General features: G+C 45.1%; 1 protein-coding gene across 3 annotated transcripts in view; it reads right to left on the bottom strand.

Moving 5' to 3' along the window:
• Window positions 1–3108: 3108 nt before the first annotated feature.
• asap3 (ArfGAP with SH3 domain, ankyrin repeat and PH domain 3) overlaps window positions 3109–14126 on the bottom strand; it is a 49206-nt gene continuing 38188 nt past the window's right edge. For 2 of the 3 annotated variants that reach the window (XM_020470363.2, XM_031788418.1), the window contains exons 20-26: window positions 9763–9830; window positions 8856–8963; window positions 7915–8125; window positions 7350–7635; window positions 6582–6798; window positions 5834–5965; window positions 3109–5491 (exon numbers count right to left, since the gene is read on the bottom strand). In XM_020470363.2, coding sequence (XP_020325952.1) covers window positions 5417–5491; window positions 5834–5965; window positions 6582–6798; window positions 7350–7635; window positions 7915–8125; window positions 8856–8963; window positions 9763–9830 — 1097 coding nt within the window. In that variant the 3' untranslated portion in view covers window positions 3109–5416. The remainder of the gene's footprint in view (window positions 5492–5833; window positions 5966–6581; window positions 6799–7349; window positions 7636–7914; window positions 8126–8855; window positions 8964–9762; window positions 9831–14126) is intronic. The other variant, XR_004202796.1, reaches the window with a different exon arrangement.

Raw genomic sequence — 14126 nt, 5'->3', positions numbered from 1 at the left:
CCCAGCTTTGATGCACCTGTACTGACCTCGCCTTCTGGATGATAGCAGGGTGAACAGGCAGTGGCTCGGGTGGTTGTTGTCCTTGATATTTTTTGCTTTCCTGTGACATCGGGTGCTGTAGGTGTCCTGGAGGGCAGGTAGTTTGCCACCGGTGCGTTGTGCAGACCCGCACTACCCTCTGGAGAGCTTTGCGGTTGAGGGCGGTGCAATTGCCGTACCAGGCAGTGATACAACCCAACAGGATGCTCTCGATTGTGCATCTGTAAAAAAGGTTGTGAGTGTTTTAGATGACAAGCCAAATTTCTTCAACCTCCTGAGGTGCTGTTGCGCCTTCTTCACGATGATGTCTGTGTGGGTGGACCCTCTGTTTGTCCATGATGTGTACGCCAACGAATTTAAAACTTTCCACCTTCTCCACTACTGTCCCATCGATGTGGATAGGGGGGGCTCCCTCTGCTGTTTCCTGAAGTCCACGATCATCTCCTTTGTTTTGTTGACGTTGAGTGAGAGGTTATTTTCCTGACACCACACGCCGAGGGCCCTCACCTTCTCCCTGTATGCCGTCTCGTCGTTGTTGGTAACCAGGCCTACCACTGTAGTGTCGTCTGCAAACTTGATGATTGAATTGGAGGCGTGCATGGCCACGCAGTCATGGGTGAACAGGGAGTACAGGAGAGGGCTGAGAATGCACGCTTGTGGGGGCCTCAGTGTTGAGGATTTTTATTTTATTTAACAAGGCAAGTTAGTTAAAAGAACACATTTGTATTTACAATGACTGCCTAAGAACAGTGGGTTAAATGCCTTGTTCATGGGCAGAACGACAGGTAGAGACCCAGGGTTTCGAGTTTAATGATGAGTTTGGAGGATACAATGGTGTTAAATGCTGAGCTGTAGTCAATGAAGAGGATTCTTACATTAGGTTTTCCTCTTGTCCAGATGGGATAGGGCAGTGTGCAGTGTGGCAGCGATTGCATTGTCAGTGGACCTATGGGGGAGGGTAAACAAATTGGAGTGGGTCTAGGGCATCAGGTAGGGTGGAGGTGATATGGGCCTAGTCTCAAAGCACTTCATGATGACAGAAGTGAGTGCTTCGGGGCGATAGTTTTTTTTAGGTCAGTTACCTTAGATTTCTTGGGAACAGAAACAATGGTGGCCATCTTGAAGGATGTAGGGACAACAGACTGGGATAGAGATGGGTTGAAAATGTCCGTAAACACACCAGCCAGCTGGTCTGCGCATGCGCTGAGGACGCGGCTAGGGATGCCGCCTGGGCTGGCAGCATTGCGATGGTTAACACGTTTAACGCACCTTGGCCGCAGAGAAGTAGAGCCCACAGGCTTTGGTAGCGGGCCGTGTCAGTGGCACTGTACTGTGCTTTGTATGCGTCGTGGAAGTTCGAGTAGCAATGATCCAGAAAGCTACCAGCTCGTCGCACATTCGATATGCTGATGGAATTTAGGAAGTATGGCTCTTCAGTTAGCTTTGTTAAAACCCTCACCTACAATAAATGCAGCCTCAGGATGTATGGTTCCCAATTTACATGGAGTTCAGTGAAGTTCTATCAGGGCCGAAGAGGGATCTGCTTGGCTGTGACTATAATCGAAGTGAATTCTCTTGGAAGATAATGCGGTGGGCATTCGATTGTAAGGAATTCTAGGTCGCGTGAACAAAAATACTTGAGTTCCTGTATGTTGTTATGATTAACGACTCATGATGTAATCACAAGGCATACAGCCCCGCCCTTCTTACCAGAGAGATGCTTGTTTCTGCCGGCACGATGCATGAAGAAACCGGGTGGCTGCACCGACTGACAACACATCCGGAGTGAGCCATGTCTCCGTGAAACAGAGAATGTTACCATCTCTGATGTCTCTCTGGAAGGCAACTCGTGCGTGCCCTAATTTCATCCACCTTGGAGTAATATGCTCGGAAGCGGTGGATGGTGTGCTCGCCTTCTGAGTCTGACCAGTAGGCCGCTCCGTCTGCCTCTCCTGCGGCGACCACATTGTTTTGGGACGGCCTTTGGGATAGGTAAGTAGGTAAGTTGACGTCGCTTTTATATCCAATAGTTCTTCCCGGCTGTATGTAATAACAGTTGAGATTTTATAGGCTAACAATGTAAGAAACAATACATTTAAAAAAAAGAACTGCATAGTTTAAGGACCTGAAGCGAGGCGACCATCTGTCGGTGCCATCTTGCAACCAGCCGCCTCACTAACGCCCACCCGGGATAATGATCCAAACAGTTCTGCTACTGCCCACTCTGAGGACCAGTCCATCCCATATGCCTGCTCTTTGGTCCCATTACGCCGGTGTGTGTGTGTGTGTGTGTGTGTGTGTGTGTGTGTGCACATGCAGTTAGAGCACTCAATAAAAGGTTGTATCCCTCACACAGGCTGTGTATAATGGTAATCCCTGTACTAGGTGACCGGAGATGTACTCTATTAATCCTAGGGGCTTTGGCTGATGTTTGAGGTGGATGACAGAGTGGTTGGAAGGTAAAGTAGGGGTGGAGGACATTTGTTTTTGTTAGGGGTAGGATGAGGGATGTTATACAAATTTAATTGAGTGTTCCGTTTTAATTCCATTTGTAATAAGCTCCCATTTCACAAATGTAACAAGAGTAGTTATTTTTGGTGAGTAACCAAACATCAGATTAACTGGCATGAATATTCATACATTTTAAATACATTTTTAGTGATTGTAATGGTCAACATGTTTCAGTGAGAACTTTACGAATATAGGCAATCTATTATTAGCTTGTTACTCTCATCTAACTTCTAGTTTACAAAACTGTCTTATTGGATGTTTTCCATAAAATTACAGTCTTATACCGTCAGTATTTCGATATATACGAGTGTGCGTCATGAGGATGAGATTTCTAAGCCAATCAGAAAAATAATTTAACTATTCAGTTCCAGTATCTATCACATGCAATCCATCTCAGGCATTCTGCTCTACACCATCTTTTTGGATACTGAAGGCCATGAATATTTGACATAATTCTCTCTCGTGTTATTTATGACAAAAGTTATGTAGATAATGTAAATCCATTCTGAAAGTGACCAAACTCTCCATAATACAAATATGGAATGCAGCATAAAAATATCAGATGTTAACAGTCTTCTTTAATGATCGCTAGTGGAGCGTAAAAATCACATGTGGAAAGGACAAAGAGTGCAAAACATACTATATTACAAATAGTTGCTAATCAATGAAATGACAGAACTATTCTAGTATATTGTTAATGTGAGAGAACTTCACAGAAACCACGTGATAATGTCTCAACCATCGAGATCGATTCAGGATCTGTGTATGGTCAACAATACAAAGACGTGGAAGAACAACAAGTGCCTTCACTTAGCTCGCCATCAGTCCAGTAATGTCAAAGAGCTTTCTTCCTGTGCTTCCTCTCCCTCACAACCCTTGATCCGACAGTACCTATAAAAAGAAAAATGATAGAAGAGTATTGAGACGCAGCTCTACTCAAGCTCACGGTCCAAATTCAAGTGAAGTGTATGTAGGGCCCCGGGGGGAGGGGGGGGGGGCCTCCAGCACACCTCTCATTCCTCGGTCTCAGTCGGGTTGAGTCAATAGAGTGTACTGTGGACTGACTGGGCCCTTAGGGCCACCCCATGCCTCGTTGCTCCACTGGCACAGATAAGAGTTTATAGAATCGAATTGATGTTCACAACTAACAAGTATCATTCACATGAGAGCGCGTGAGTAGCGGAAGATGAGAAAGTTTGGTACAGTATGTAAAGAGAGTGCATCGAACCTGATGCTCAGCAATTTTACAACACTGGGTGATATAAATGTTGTATATAAAATGTTTCCAACAACATGCAACAGATGTGGTTTAAAAAATAAAAAATAACATTTGTACAACAGAGTGCAACATGCACTCAATGGTTTGCCCTCATTTTACAGTCCGTCCCTGGATCCATGCACATTGAAGCGATCATGCAGTTCTCTGCTTGTATATTTATTGGCGGTGACTCGAGCTATAGAACGCCAAACAAACCTTCAATAACCCCATGTCGAAGCTATAGAACGCCAAACAAACCTTCAATAACCCCATGTCGAAGCTATAGAACGCCAAACAAACCTTCAATAACCCCATGTCGAACGACAGGAATGCAAACAGGCGTAGAAACACCTGCACAGCCAAAAAAGCTACAGATCCTTGTCTCTAAAAAGGGTTGTATTGTAGTCTGTCCTACGAGAGCCCATCATGCCCATAGCAGGCATAGTTTCAATTGTGGACAGATAAACCAGTTGTACAAGACACTTAACAGTTTGCTCCCTATTAGTGGCATTAAACGCGCTTATGAAATTGTATCGAGACGGTATTCTGCTGGATTCCTGGTGCATTAGAGTAAGTAACATACAACATTTTGCAACGCATACAAACATTTCTTATTCGATCAGTTCATTTAGTCTTCTCCTGTTTCTATCCATTTGGTACCTACTGAATATCCAGCTTTGTGTATTTCACTGCAGCGACAGTCTCTTCCTGTCCCCTGCCAAACCATACATAGTGTGTAGAGACTCCACTGCATCTGGAGGAAACTGAATCACACAGGCTCCAGCCAGACCTCCAGCTGGTGCTGGAGTCTGGCCCAAAACCAGCTTAGGGGCTGGGGTTCCATTTCAGAGCGGCAGCCTGAGAGCCCCAGAGGCCCAGGGAGACAGGCTGGCAGCCACAAAGGCACTTTGTCTGGCTTTCAGTTCCAGGTCGTTCCAGCCCCAGACGTCAACGCCACCGGTCACTGAGCAGGTATTCATTGCTTCTGGCTCCGAGTCCCGACAACCGTGAATGACATGGCATGAATCTCCTAGTCTCTTTAGTTTCCAGGAAGGCAGTGGACAACGTAGGTTATTCATCCTCTCTTACAGAGCACATGGTCTCTCTCCTCCAGACTCCAGTATAGTACAGTATATGTATGCCATTGACGGGTAATCCAACAGTTGCGCGCACACGCATAGGCTGACGCACGAACACATGCAAAAATACTCGCTCCTCCAACTTTTCCAACAGTTTTGTGGCTGGGACTAGTCATGTTCCCCGAGCAGCGAGTTGTGGTAAATACCATTTAACTCTTGTATGTTTTACAACTGGAGCGGTCGAAGGTGGAGGGAGTCTTTTCTCATCCCGCTTTTCTTTTCGGGTGGCATTCCTCCACGTGCTTTGATCAGTTAAAGCCTAGATTACACTCTTTCATTCTATTAGTGACTTCCTTCAGTGCACGGTCTGTATATACAGTGGAGTGTATGCAGATTATATAGCCCTTGGATCACAACACAACACAAAGTTCAGAACATCGTTAGAGCCTTTTGGGTTTCCCAGGTAAGTGGCGTGGTAAGCGTTAGGGTAGGGCGTAGGGGCTTAGGTTTAGGCCATGGCTATGACTAGTCAGTCCCCTAGTTTATGGACATAGTTCACAGGGAAAGTCCCACTTCTGGATGGATAGCCCTCGATGTGGCCGACCTGTAGGCATAGAAACAATCGAGATCAATGACCAGATAGACGGAGAACACAGAGGGACATATTTAAGATACAGGGACATTAATGTAAGGGCTCTCTCTATGCCTGTGTATTTTTTATTTTTTGTCTTTATGCAGAACGTGATACAAAATAAAAAAACTCTAAATTGTGATAAGATAAATCTTTTGCTATATCTCAATGAGACTAAGTAAAACATTTTTTTTGAAACAGCTCAGTTGGAAGACAATTAACCAGCTGAACTTTGTGTTAAACCTCTTATTAAAAATGAATAAAAAAATAGAAAACAAATACATAACGGTAAATTAGAGGTTTATTTCTACTCACCCACCAGTGGGGGTCCTCGGTGGCTGTGACTACAATGACCTCATCCTTGAAGAAGGCCAGCTGGTCCGAGCTGACAGCTCTGCAGTCCACCAGCGCCTTTACCTTCTTCTGTGTCGGCCGGCTCTTAGATACCTCACACACACACACACACACAGATGCACTTTACAGACACAATCTTATACAGGCATACAGTATGTACCCAAAAAAATGCCTACTTGCTGAATGTGGAGTTTAAGCAGCCAATGAGATCCATGCCAGTCTTTTTCAGTTATATTCTACTGCTCATATTTTCACATTGTGTTATAGTGATGCTCGGGTCAGCGGTTTGTTTACTCACACCCACTCGCAATTGCTAATAAGCCGTCCTCAACAGCGTGATAATATGTGATAGAAATCTGAGGCCAGCACCCAACCTTAAAGCGCAAATGTAGAAAATGCACTGTACAGTTCCCCTTTAATCTCTTGAAGATTTACTGAATGACGTTTTCTTCCGACATATATTTGAAGCGCGTGCATTTAGGCCCTGATGGCCTAAAAATCAATCAATTTGATTGATTACCATTTTCTTATACAAAAATACTGCACAGTAGTTCTACGATGTTAGAACACATACTTATACGAACCGTATTAGATACACACAGATTAGACAGTAATGTCAAAGGGATAGTGTGAGATTCTGGAAGTTAAGCAGTTTTTCTACATATCCAGGTGAACTCGTGGACAAAAAAAAAAAGCATATTATATGTACCATGGCATTTCTGCGAGGGCGCGGGGCGGGTACAGTGATGGGCGAGGTGGTGGGTGTGGCTGAAGGTGTGGCGCCGGGGGCGGAGTCGTTAGTCACGAAGCTGCAGTACAGCTCCTCCTGACTGCCAAGTGCCACACAGCTGGGAGAGGTCACGGCTGTAGAACCCTTCCCTTGTCCTCCGCTATTGGTCCTCCTGTACGACGTCGTCTTCTCTGAGCTAGGTGTGGAAGAGAGGACGCGTTGGCAAAACACTCACAAGGACTTCACCCACTCACAGATTCATCCCTATGAGCAAAAATACGTCGGTTGAAAATAAGTTATTTTTGGTTGACTGCTTTTCAACGTCTTGTGCTCGCTGGGATAGGACATACGGTATACATGAAATGTCAAGTGTACTGTACAGGTATGCATGTTACGCAAAAAAATCCTTAGCATTTGACATTGGGAAAGCAGGGGTTCATTGGGGACATTACTGTTAGAGAGTAGGCTGAATTTGAATCGTTTACTGACTACCTTGAGGAAATTCACTAGGTGCCAATAGAGGGCGCTGTAAGATAAAAGTAACTGTGCCCTGTGGCGTGCTGTCCAAAAGCACAAAGCAAAACAAAAGCTGTGTTCCCCAAAACAGTTCTTAGGATGGGAATTAACTGTCTTGAATGCGTGTTGTGACAAAACAAATGTTTGATGCTTCTATCAGGAATTTTCTGATAGAATCTTCTATTTTTTGAAGTAAAAAAAAAAAAAAAAAAACGTCTGGCTATTTCTTACCTGACGGGTCCTATGTGGTTCTGAGGGGAGCTGGACTTGGTGCTGCTGTCTAAGGCCCCAGACCATGAGCCACTATTAGCCTGACCCTCCCATGCTGCGGTTGGTCGCTGTCCCCTCACCTGACCCCCCTGGCCGTGGGGTGATCTGGGTGGCCGCCCCCCCTGGGTCTGACCCTCCAACATGGGGGAGGGGGGGCTGGACTGGGGGGCAGGGTTAGAGCAGCAGCGCCGGGGGGATTTGCGGCCTCCCTCCTGGGTGGACACGGATATCTGGGGGTCCGAGCGGCCTGGAGGTGGGGAGAGGGGGAGACGGTAGCAGGTGAGCAATAGAGGCACAGGAACCGACTTTGTTTTGTATGGCAGTTTCTTTCTCAATTAGTTCTTCCTTGATTCCTCGCATCCTTGCCTCCTTTTCAAAAGGTGAGGAAGATACGAAGGAAGCTCCTCAAATACAGTTGAGAAGTAGATGCGAGGAATCATGGAAAGTAGAAATTGCAATCGAGCCCTCATGTCAGTGTTTGGAAATGGAAACATTAGGTGTGTGTGTGTGTGTGTTTGAGGCTCACCTCTCATGATGGCTTTAGCAGGCAGCGGCGGTGGGGGCTTGAGGACGCCAGATGGGGCACTGTTGGCGGGGGGGTTACGGTACAAGAAGTCCACATTTTCGTAGGTCTTACACGCCACAGGGGCGTTGGCGAAGCTCCAGCGGGAGGGCGAGGCGCCCACGCCCCCGTTATAGGGCAGAGACGAGCGCAGGTTCCTGGGTAAGAGGCTCACCTTGGGGGAAGAGGGGGAGACATTCATTGTTTAATGACCATAGAAGCCTAGTGCCCAGCCCTTACCCCTAGACACTTGGATCTGAAAAAACTGGAAAGGTGTAAGCAATATGGTGAAAATTCCACCTAGCCTACCTGAGGCTTCCTTTATGGCAAAGTATCTGGCCCTGTTCGAATACTTCAAAGACACAACCTTCCGTTAGTGTTTCCTTGAGGTAAGAACAGATCTATACGTGATTGGATAGGTGAAAGCAAAGTGACCACCAATCCAACCACTTCAGATGAATAATTACTTCAGGGAAACTATGACGGAAGGATGCATTTCTAAAGTAACCCAACAGGGCATCCGGCTCTTACTCACCTGCTCTTGCATCTCCCCATGACTAAGTCCAGCGTAATAGTGAGCGATACGAGCAGAGTGACTCAGAGGGAAATGCTAAACCCTAGTGCGGGGGGGGGGTAGGCAACACTGTTCCTGGAATGCTGCAGGTACTGAAGGATTTTGTTCCAACTAGGCACCACACCTGACCAACTGAGCTCATAAATCAGTTCAGTAATTGCCTAAAATTCAACACACCTGGTCCTCCAGGTCGGTAATCCAGGACCAGGGTTTCCTACCCCAGTGTATTGGTTGTAGTGGTTAGTGGTACAGTGTGTGTACCCACTCGTCCAGGTCGTCTTTGCTGGGTGTGTGTTCACGTGTGTGTGTGTGTGTGTGTGTGTGTGTGTACCCTCTCATCCAGTTCATCTTCGCTGTCGTACAGGTCCTGGCTCTGCGTCTCCCACATGTACTCCACATGGATTTGACTGTTGAACTTCCCACTCTGGGCCAGCTCCAGCTAAAATACACACGCACAGACACACGTCAATCATGCAGCTACAAATCCATATTTCACGCAGAGTACAAACATACAAGTCATTGTATGCTCCTATCAGTAGTGATTAATTGCATTAAATACTTGAATATCATCCAGAAATTGAATTAACCTATTCAAGCTTTGGGGCAACTATTAAAACCACTGAAACTGTAGTCTCAGAACCCAGAACCAATCTCACGTGTGCTGGCCACCTACTTAAATCTGTCACAAAAGAGGGTCAAGTTCAATAAATTCCAACTCTTTTCATTTTGGAAAATAACTTGGCTGAATTGACTGAAAAGAATTGACCCCAACCTTGACTGAAACAGCAAATTCAGTATCAGGTAACGTGGCTTATCCCTTTTTCAACAGGAAATATTTGATACGGTTGTCCAGTTACACACCCAAGGATAAGAGGACAGGAACTGAAAACGGACAACACACACTGTCCATTTCGTTCATTATGGACTTCACTACGAGGATTAAGCAACCAGCAAATAATCTGAGCATGACTGAACATGTTATTTATTGTTCCATAATGATAGGAAGGAAGACAGGAAATTGAACAGGGTCTGAGCAGGTTTAGCAGGGCGAGATGGGAGCTAGTAGGAAAATAAAGCCTGTATTAGCACTGGGAGTTGACTAAACTAAGGGTCAGTGGATGCATCCCAAATTACACCCATTTCCCGATGTCATGCACTAATTTTGACCAGGGCCCATGGTACAAGACGTTTGACCTGCGTCCTATGTGGAATAGGGTGCCATTTCAGTCACGTCTTACCAGTTCTACACACTGGGAGTGCTGTAGTCTCCTGGCGATGTCCAGGGCCGTCTCTCCTGATGAGTTCACTGGATAACGAGAGAGAGAGCAGATATACCACAGTTTGTTTAGTCTCACACACACACACACACACACACACACACACAAATATAAACAGCAAGCTGAAATGAAAGATCCCAAAAACGTTCCAGACGCACGCACACAGCTTATTTCTCTCAAATTTGGTGCACAAATTTGTCTACATCCCTGTTAGTTAGCATTTCTCCTTTGCCAAGATAATCCATCCATCGGACAGGTGTGGCATTCCAAGAAGCTGATTAAACACCATGATAATTACAGAGGTGCACCTTGTGCTGGGGACAAAAGGCCATTAAAATGTGCAGTTCTGTCACAGCACAATGCCACAGACGTCTCAAGTTGAGGGATCGTGTAATTGGCATGCTGACTGCAGGAATGTCCACCAGAGCGGTTGCCAGAGAATGTAATGTTTATTTATCTACCATATGCTGCCTCCGTCGTTTTGGACATACTAGCAAATTCTCTAACCGGCCTCACACCCGCAGACCATGTGTAACCACGCCAGCTCCAGGACCTCCACATCCAGCTTATTCACAAGCGGGATTGTCCGAGACCAGCTACCTGGACAGCTGATGGAACTGTGAGATTGCACAACTGAAGAATTTCAGTATAAACTAAGACACCGTCTCAGGGAAGTTAATCTGCGTGCTCGTCACGGATTCATCTGTTTCAACTGTACGGGCATATTCCTGTACGGGCGTATTCCTGCCCATACCATAACCCCACCACCATGGGGCATGCTTTGACATCAGCAAACCACTTGCCCACACAACGATCCCTCCCTTTTACCCCATGGTGGCGGGGTTATGGTATGGGCAGGAATACGCTACGGACAAAAAACACATTTTAAATCGATCGCAATTTGAATGCATGGAGATACCGTGACGAGATCCTGAGGCCCATTGTCATGTCAATCATCCGCTGGCATCACCACGTTTCAGCATGACAATGCACAGCCCCATGTCGCAAGGATCTGTACACAATCCCCGGAAGCTGAAAATGTTGCAGTTCCCGCAAATATCCAGGAACTTTGCACAGACATTGGGGAGGAGTGGAACAACATTCCACAGGCCACAATCAACAGCCTGATCAACTCTGTGAAGGAGATGTCATGCTGCACATGAGGCAAATGGTCACACCAGAAACAGACTGATTTTCTGATTCACGCTAGCAGATTCATAAATCATGATATTTTTTGTCCACAAATGGTAGTAACAGTCTTGTCTCATCGTTGCAACTCCCGTACAGACTCGGGAGAAGTGAAGGTCGAGAGCTTGTGTCCGAAACACGACCCCGCCAAGCCGCACTGCTTCTTGACACTATGATTGCTTAACCCAGAAGCCAGCCGTACCAATGTGTCAGAGGAAACACAGTACACCTGGCGACCATGTCAGCATGCATGAGCCACAGGAGTCACTAGATGGGACAAGGACATCCCCGAGCCGGCCAAACCCTCCCCTAACCCGTATGACGCTGGACCAATTGTGCACCGCCTCATGGGTCTCCCGGTCGACTGCGACACAGCCCGGTATCGAACCAGGATCTGTGGTGACGGAGCTAGCATTGGATTGCAATGCCTTAGACCGCTGCATCACTCAAGAGGATTCATTTATTTATTTCAATTGACTGATTTCCTCATATGAACTGTAAGTCAGTAAAATCTTTAAAAAAAAACATCAAGCACTATGATGAAATTGGCTCTCATGAGGACCGCCACAGGAAAGGAAGACCCAGACTTACCTCTGCTGCAGAGGATAAGTTCATTAGAGTTACCAGCCTCAGAAATCATCAATTAACTGCCCCTCAGACTGTTACTTTAACTCTGAGGAGCAGGCACATCAATTGTTCAGAGGAGACTGCGTGAATCAGGCCTTCATGGTCAAATTACTGCAAAGAAACCAATAAGAGACTTGCTTGGGCCAAGAAACACAAGCAATAGACATTAGACTGGTGGGAATCTGTCCTTTGGTCTGATGAGTCTCAATGTGAGATTTTTGGTTCCAACCACCGTGTCTTTGTGAGATGCAGAGTAGGTGAACGGATGATCTCCGCATGTGGTTCCCACCGTGAAGCATAGACAAGGTGTGATGGTGCTTTGCTGGTGACACTGTCAATGATTCATTTAGAATTCAAAAGGACACTTCAAGACACAGCATGGCTACCAAAGCATTCTGCAGCGATACGACATCCCATCTGATTTGCGCTTAGTGGGACGATCATTTGTTTTTAAACAGGACAATGACCCAAAACACACCTCCAGGCTGTGTAAGGGCTATTTGACCAAGAAGGAGAGTGATGGAGTGCTGCATCAGATGACCTGGCCTCCACAAATCACCCAACCTCAACCCAATTGAGTGGTTTGGGATGAGTTAGACCGCAGAGTGAAGGAAAAACAGCCAACAAGTGCGAACTCCTTCAAGACTGTTGTAAAAATGTTCCAGGTGAAGCTGGTTGAGAGAATGTCAGGAGTGTGCAAAGCTGTCATCAAGGGAAAGGTTACTCCATGATTCCATGTGTTATTTCATAGTTTTGTTGTCTTCCCTATGATTCTACAATGTAGAAAGTAGTAAAAAAATATATATTTAAAAAATCCCTGCGCTGTCAAGTGAGGGACTTTATATATACACACACAGGTGTGTGCCTTTCCAAATGATGTCCAAATCAATTGAATATACCACAGGTGAACTCCAATCAAGGATGATAAATGGAAACAGGATGCAGGAGCTCAATTTTGAGTCTCATAGCAAATGGTCTGCTGAATACTTATGTAAATAAGGTACATGTTTTTTTTTATAACTTAAAACATTTGCAAACAAACATTTCTAAAAAACAGTTTCTGCTTCGTCATTATGGGGTAGTGTGTGTAGATTGACGTGATTTTTAGAATAAGGCTGTAACAAAAAATGTGGAAAAATTCAAGGGGTCTGAATACTTTCTGAATACACTGTTTATATGAGCTAAAATAAAACGCAACATGCAACAATTTCACAGTGTTATGTGACTTGTTAAGCAAATTCTTACTCCTGAACTTATTTAGGTTTGCATACTTGACGCGAGACATTTCAGCTTTTCGTTTATAATTCATTTGTAAACAAAAACAAAAAAAATCCACTTTGACAATGGGGTATTTTGTGTAGGCCAGTGACAAATACATACAGTTGAAGTCACAAGTTTACATACACCTTAGCCAAATACATTTAAACTCAAGTTTCACAATTCCTGACATTTAATCCTAGTAAAAATTCCCCGTCTTAAGTCAGTTAGGATCACCACTTTATTTTAAGAATGTGAAATATCAGAATAATAGCAGAGAAAATGATTTATTTCAGCTTTTATTTCTTTCATCACAATCCCAGTGGGTCAGAAGCTTACTTACACTCAATTAGTATTTGGTAGCATTGCCTTTAAATTGTTTAACTTGGGTCAAACGTTTCAGGTACCCTTCCACAAGCTTCCCACAATAAGTTGGGTGAATTTTTGCCCATTCCTCCTGACAGAGCTGGTGTAACTGAGTCAGGTTTGTAGGCCTCTTTGCTCGCACACGCTTTTTCAGTTCTGCCCACAAAACTCTATAGGATTGAGGTCAGGACTTTGTGATGGCCACTCCAATACCTTGACATTGTTGTCCTTAAGCCATTTTGCCACAACTTTGGAAGTATGCTTGGGGTCATTGTTCATTTGGAAGACCCATTTGCGACCAATCTTTAACTTCCTTACTGATGTCTTGAGATGTTGCTTCAATATATCCACAATTTTCCACCCTCATGATGCCATCTATTTTGTGAAGTGCACCAGTCCCTCCTGCAGCAAAGCACCCCCACAACATGATACTGCCACCCCAGTGTTTCACAGTTGGGATGGTTTGCAAGCCTCCCTCTTTTTCATCCCAAAAAAAACAAACAATGGTCATTATGGCCAAACAGTTCTATTTTTGTTTCATCAGCCCACAGGACATTTCTCCAAAAAACATTATCTTTGTCCCCATGTGCAGTTGCAAACCATAGTCAAGGTTTTTTATGGCGGTTTTGGAGCAGTGGCTTCTTCCTTGCTGAGCGGCGTTTCAGGTTATGTAGATATAGGACTCGTTTTACTGTGGTTATAGATACTTTTGTACCCGTTTCCTCCAACATCTTCACAGGGTCCTTTGCTGTTGTTCTGGGATTGATTTGCACTTTTCGCACCAAAGTACATTAATCTCTAGGAGACAGAACGCATCTCCTTCTTGAGCGGTATGAAGGCTGCGTGGTCCCATGGTGTTTATACTTGCGTACTATTATTTGTACAGA

Source organism: Oncorhynchus kisutch, linkage group LG14 (assembly GCF_002021735.2).
Source record: "Oncorhynchus kisutch isolate 150728-3 linkage group LG14, Okis_V2, whole genome shotgun sequence".
Classification (NCBI taxonomy): domain Eukaryota; kingdom Metazoa; phylum Chordata; class Actinopteri; order Salmoniformes; family Salmonidae; genus Oncorhynchus; species Oncorhynchus kisutch.
This window is presented reverse-complemented; position numbering and strand designations above follow the sequence as displayed.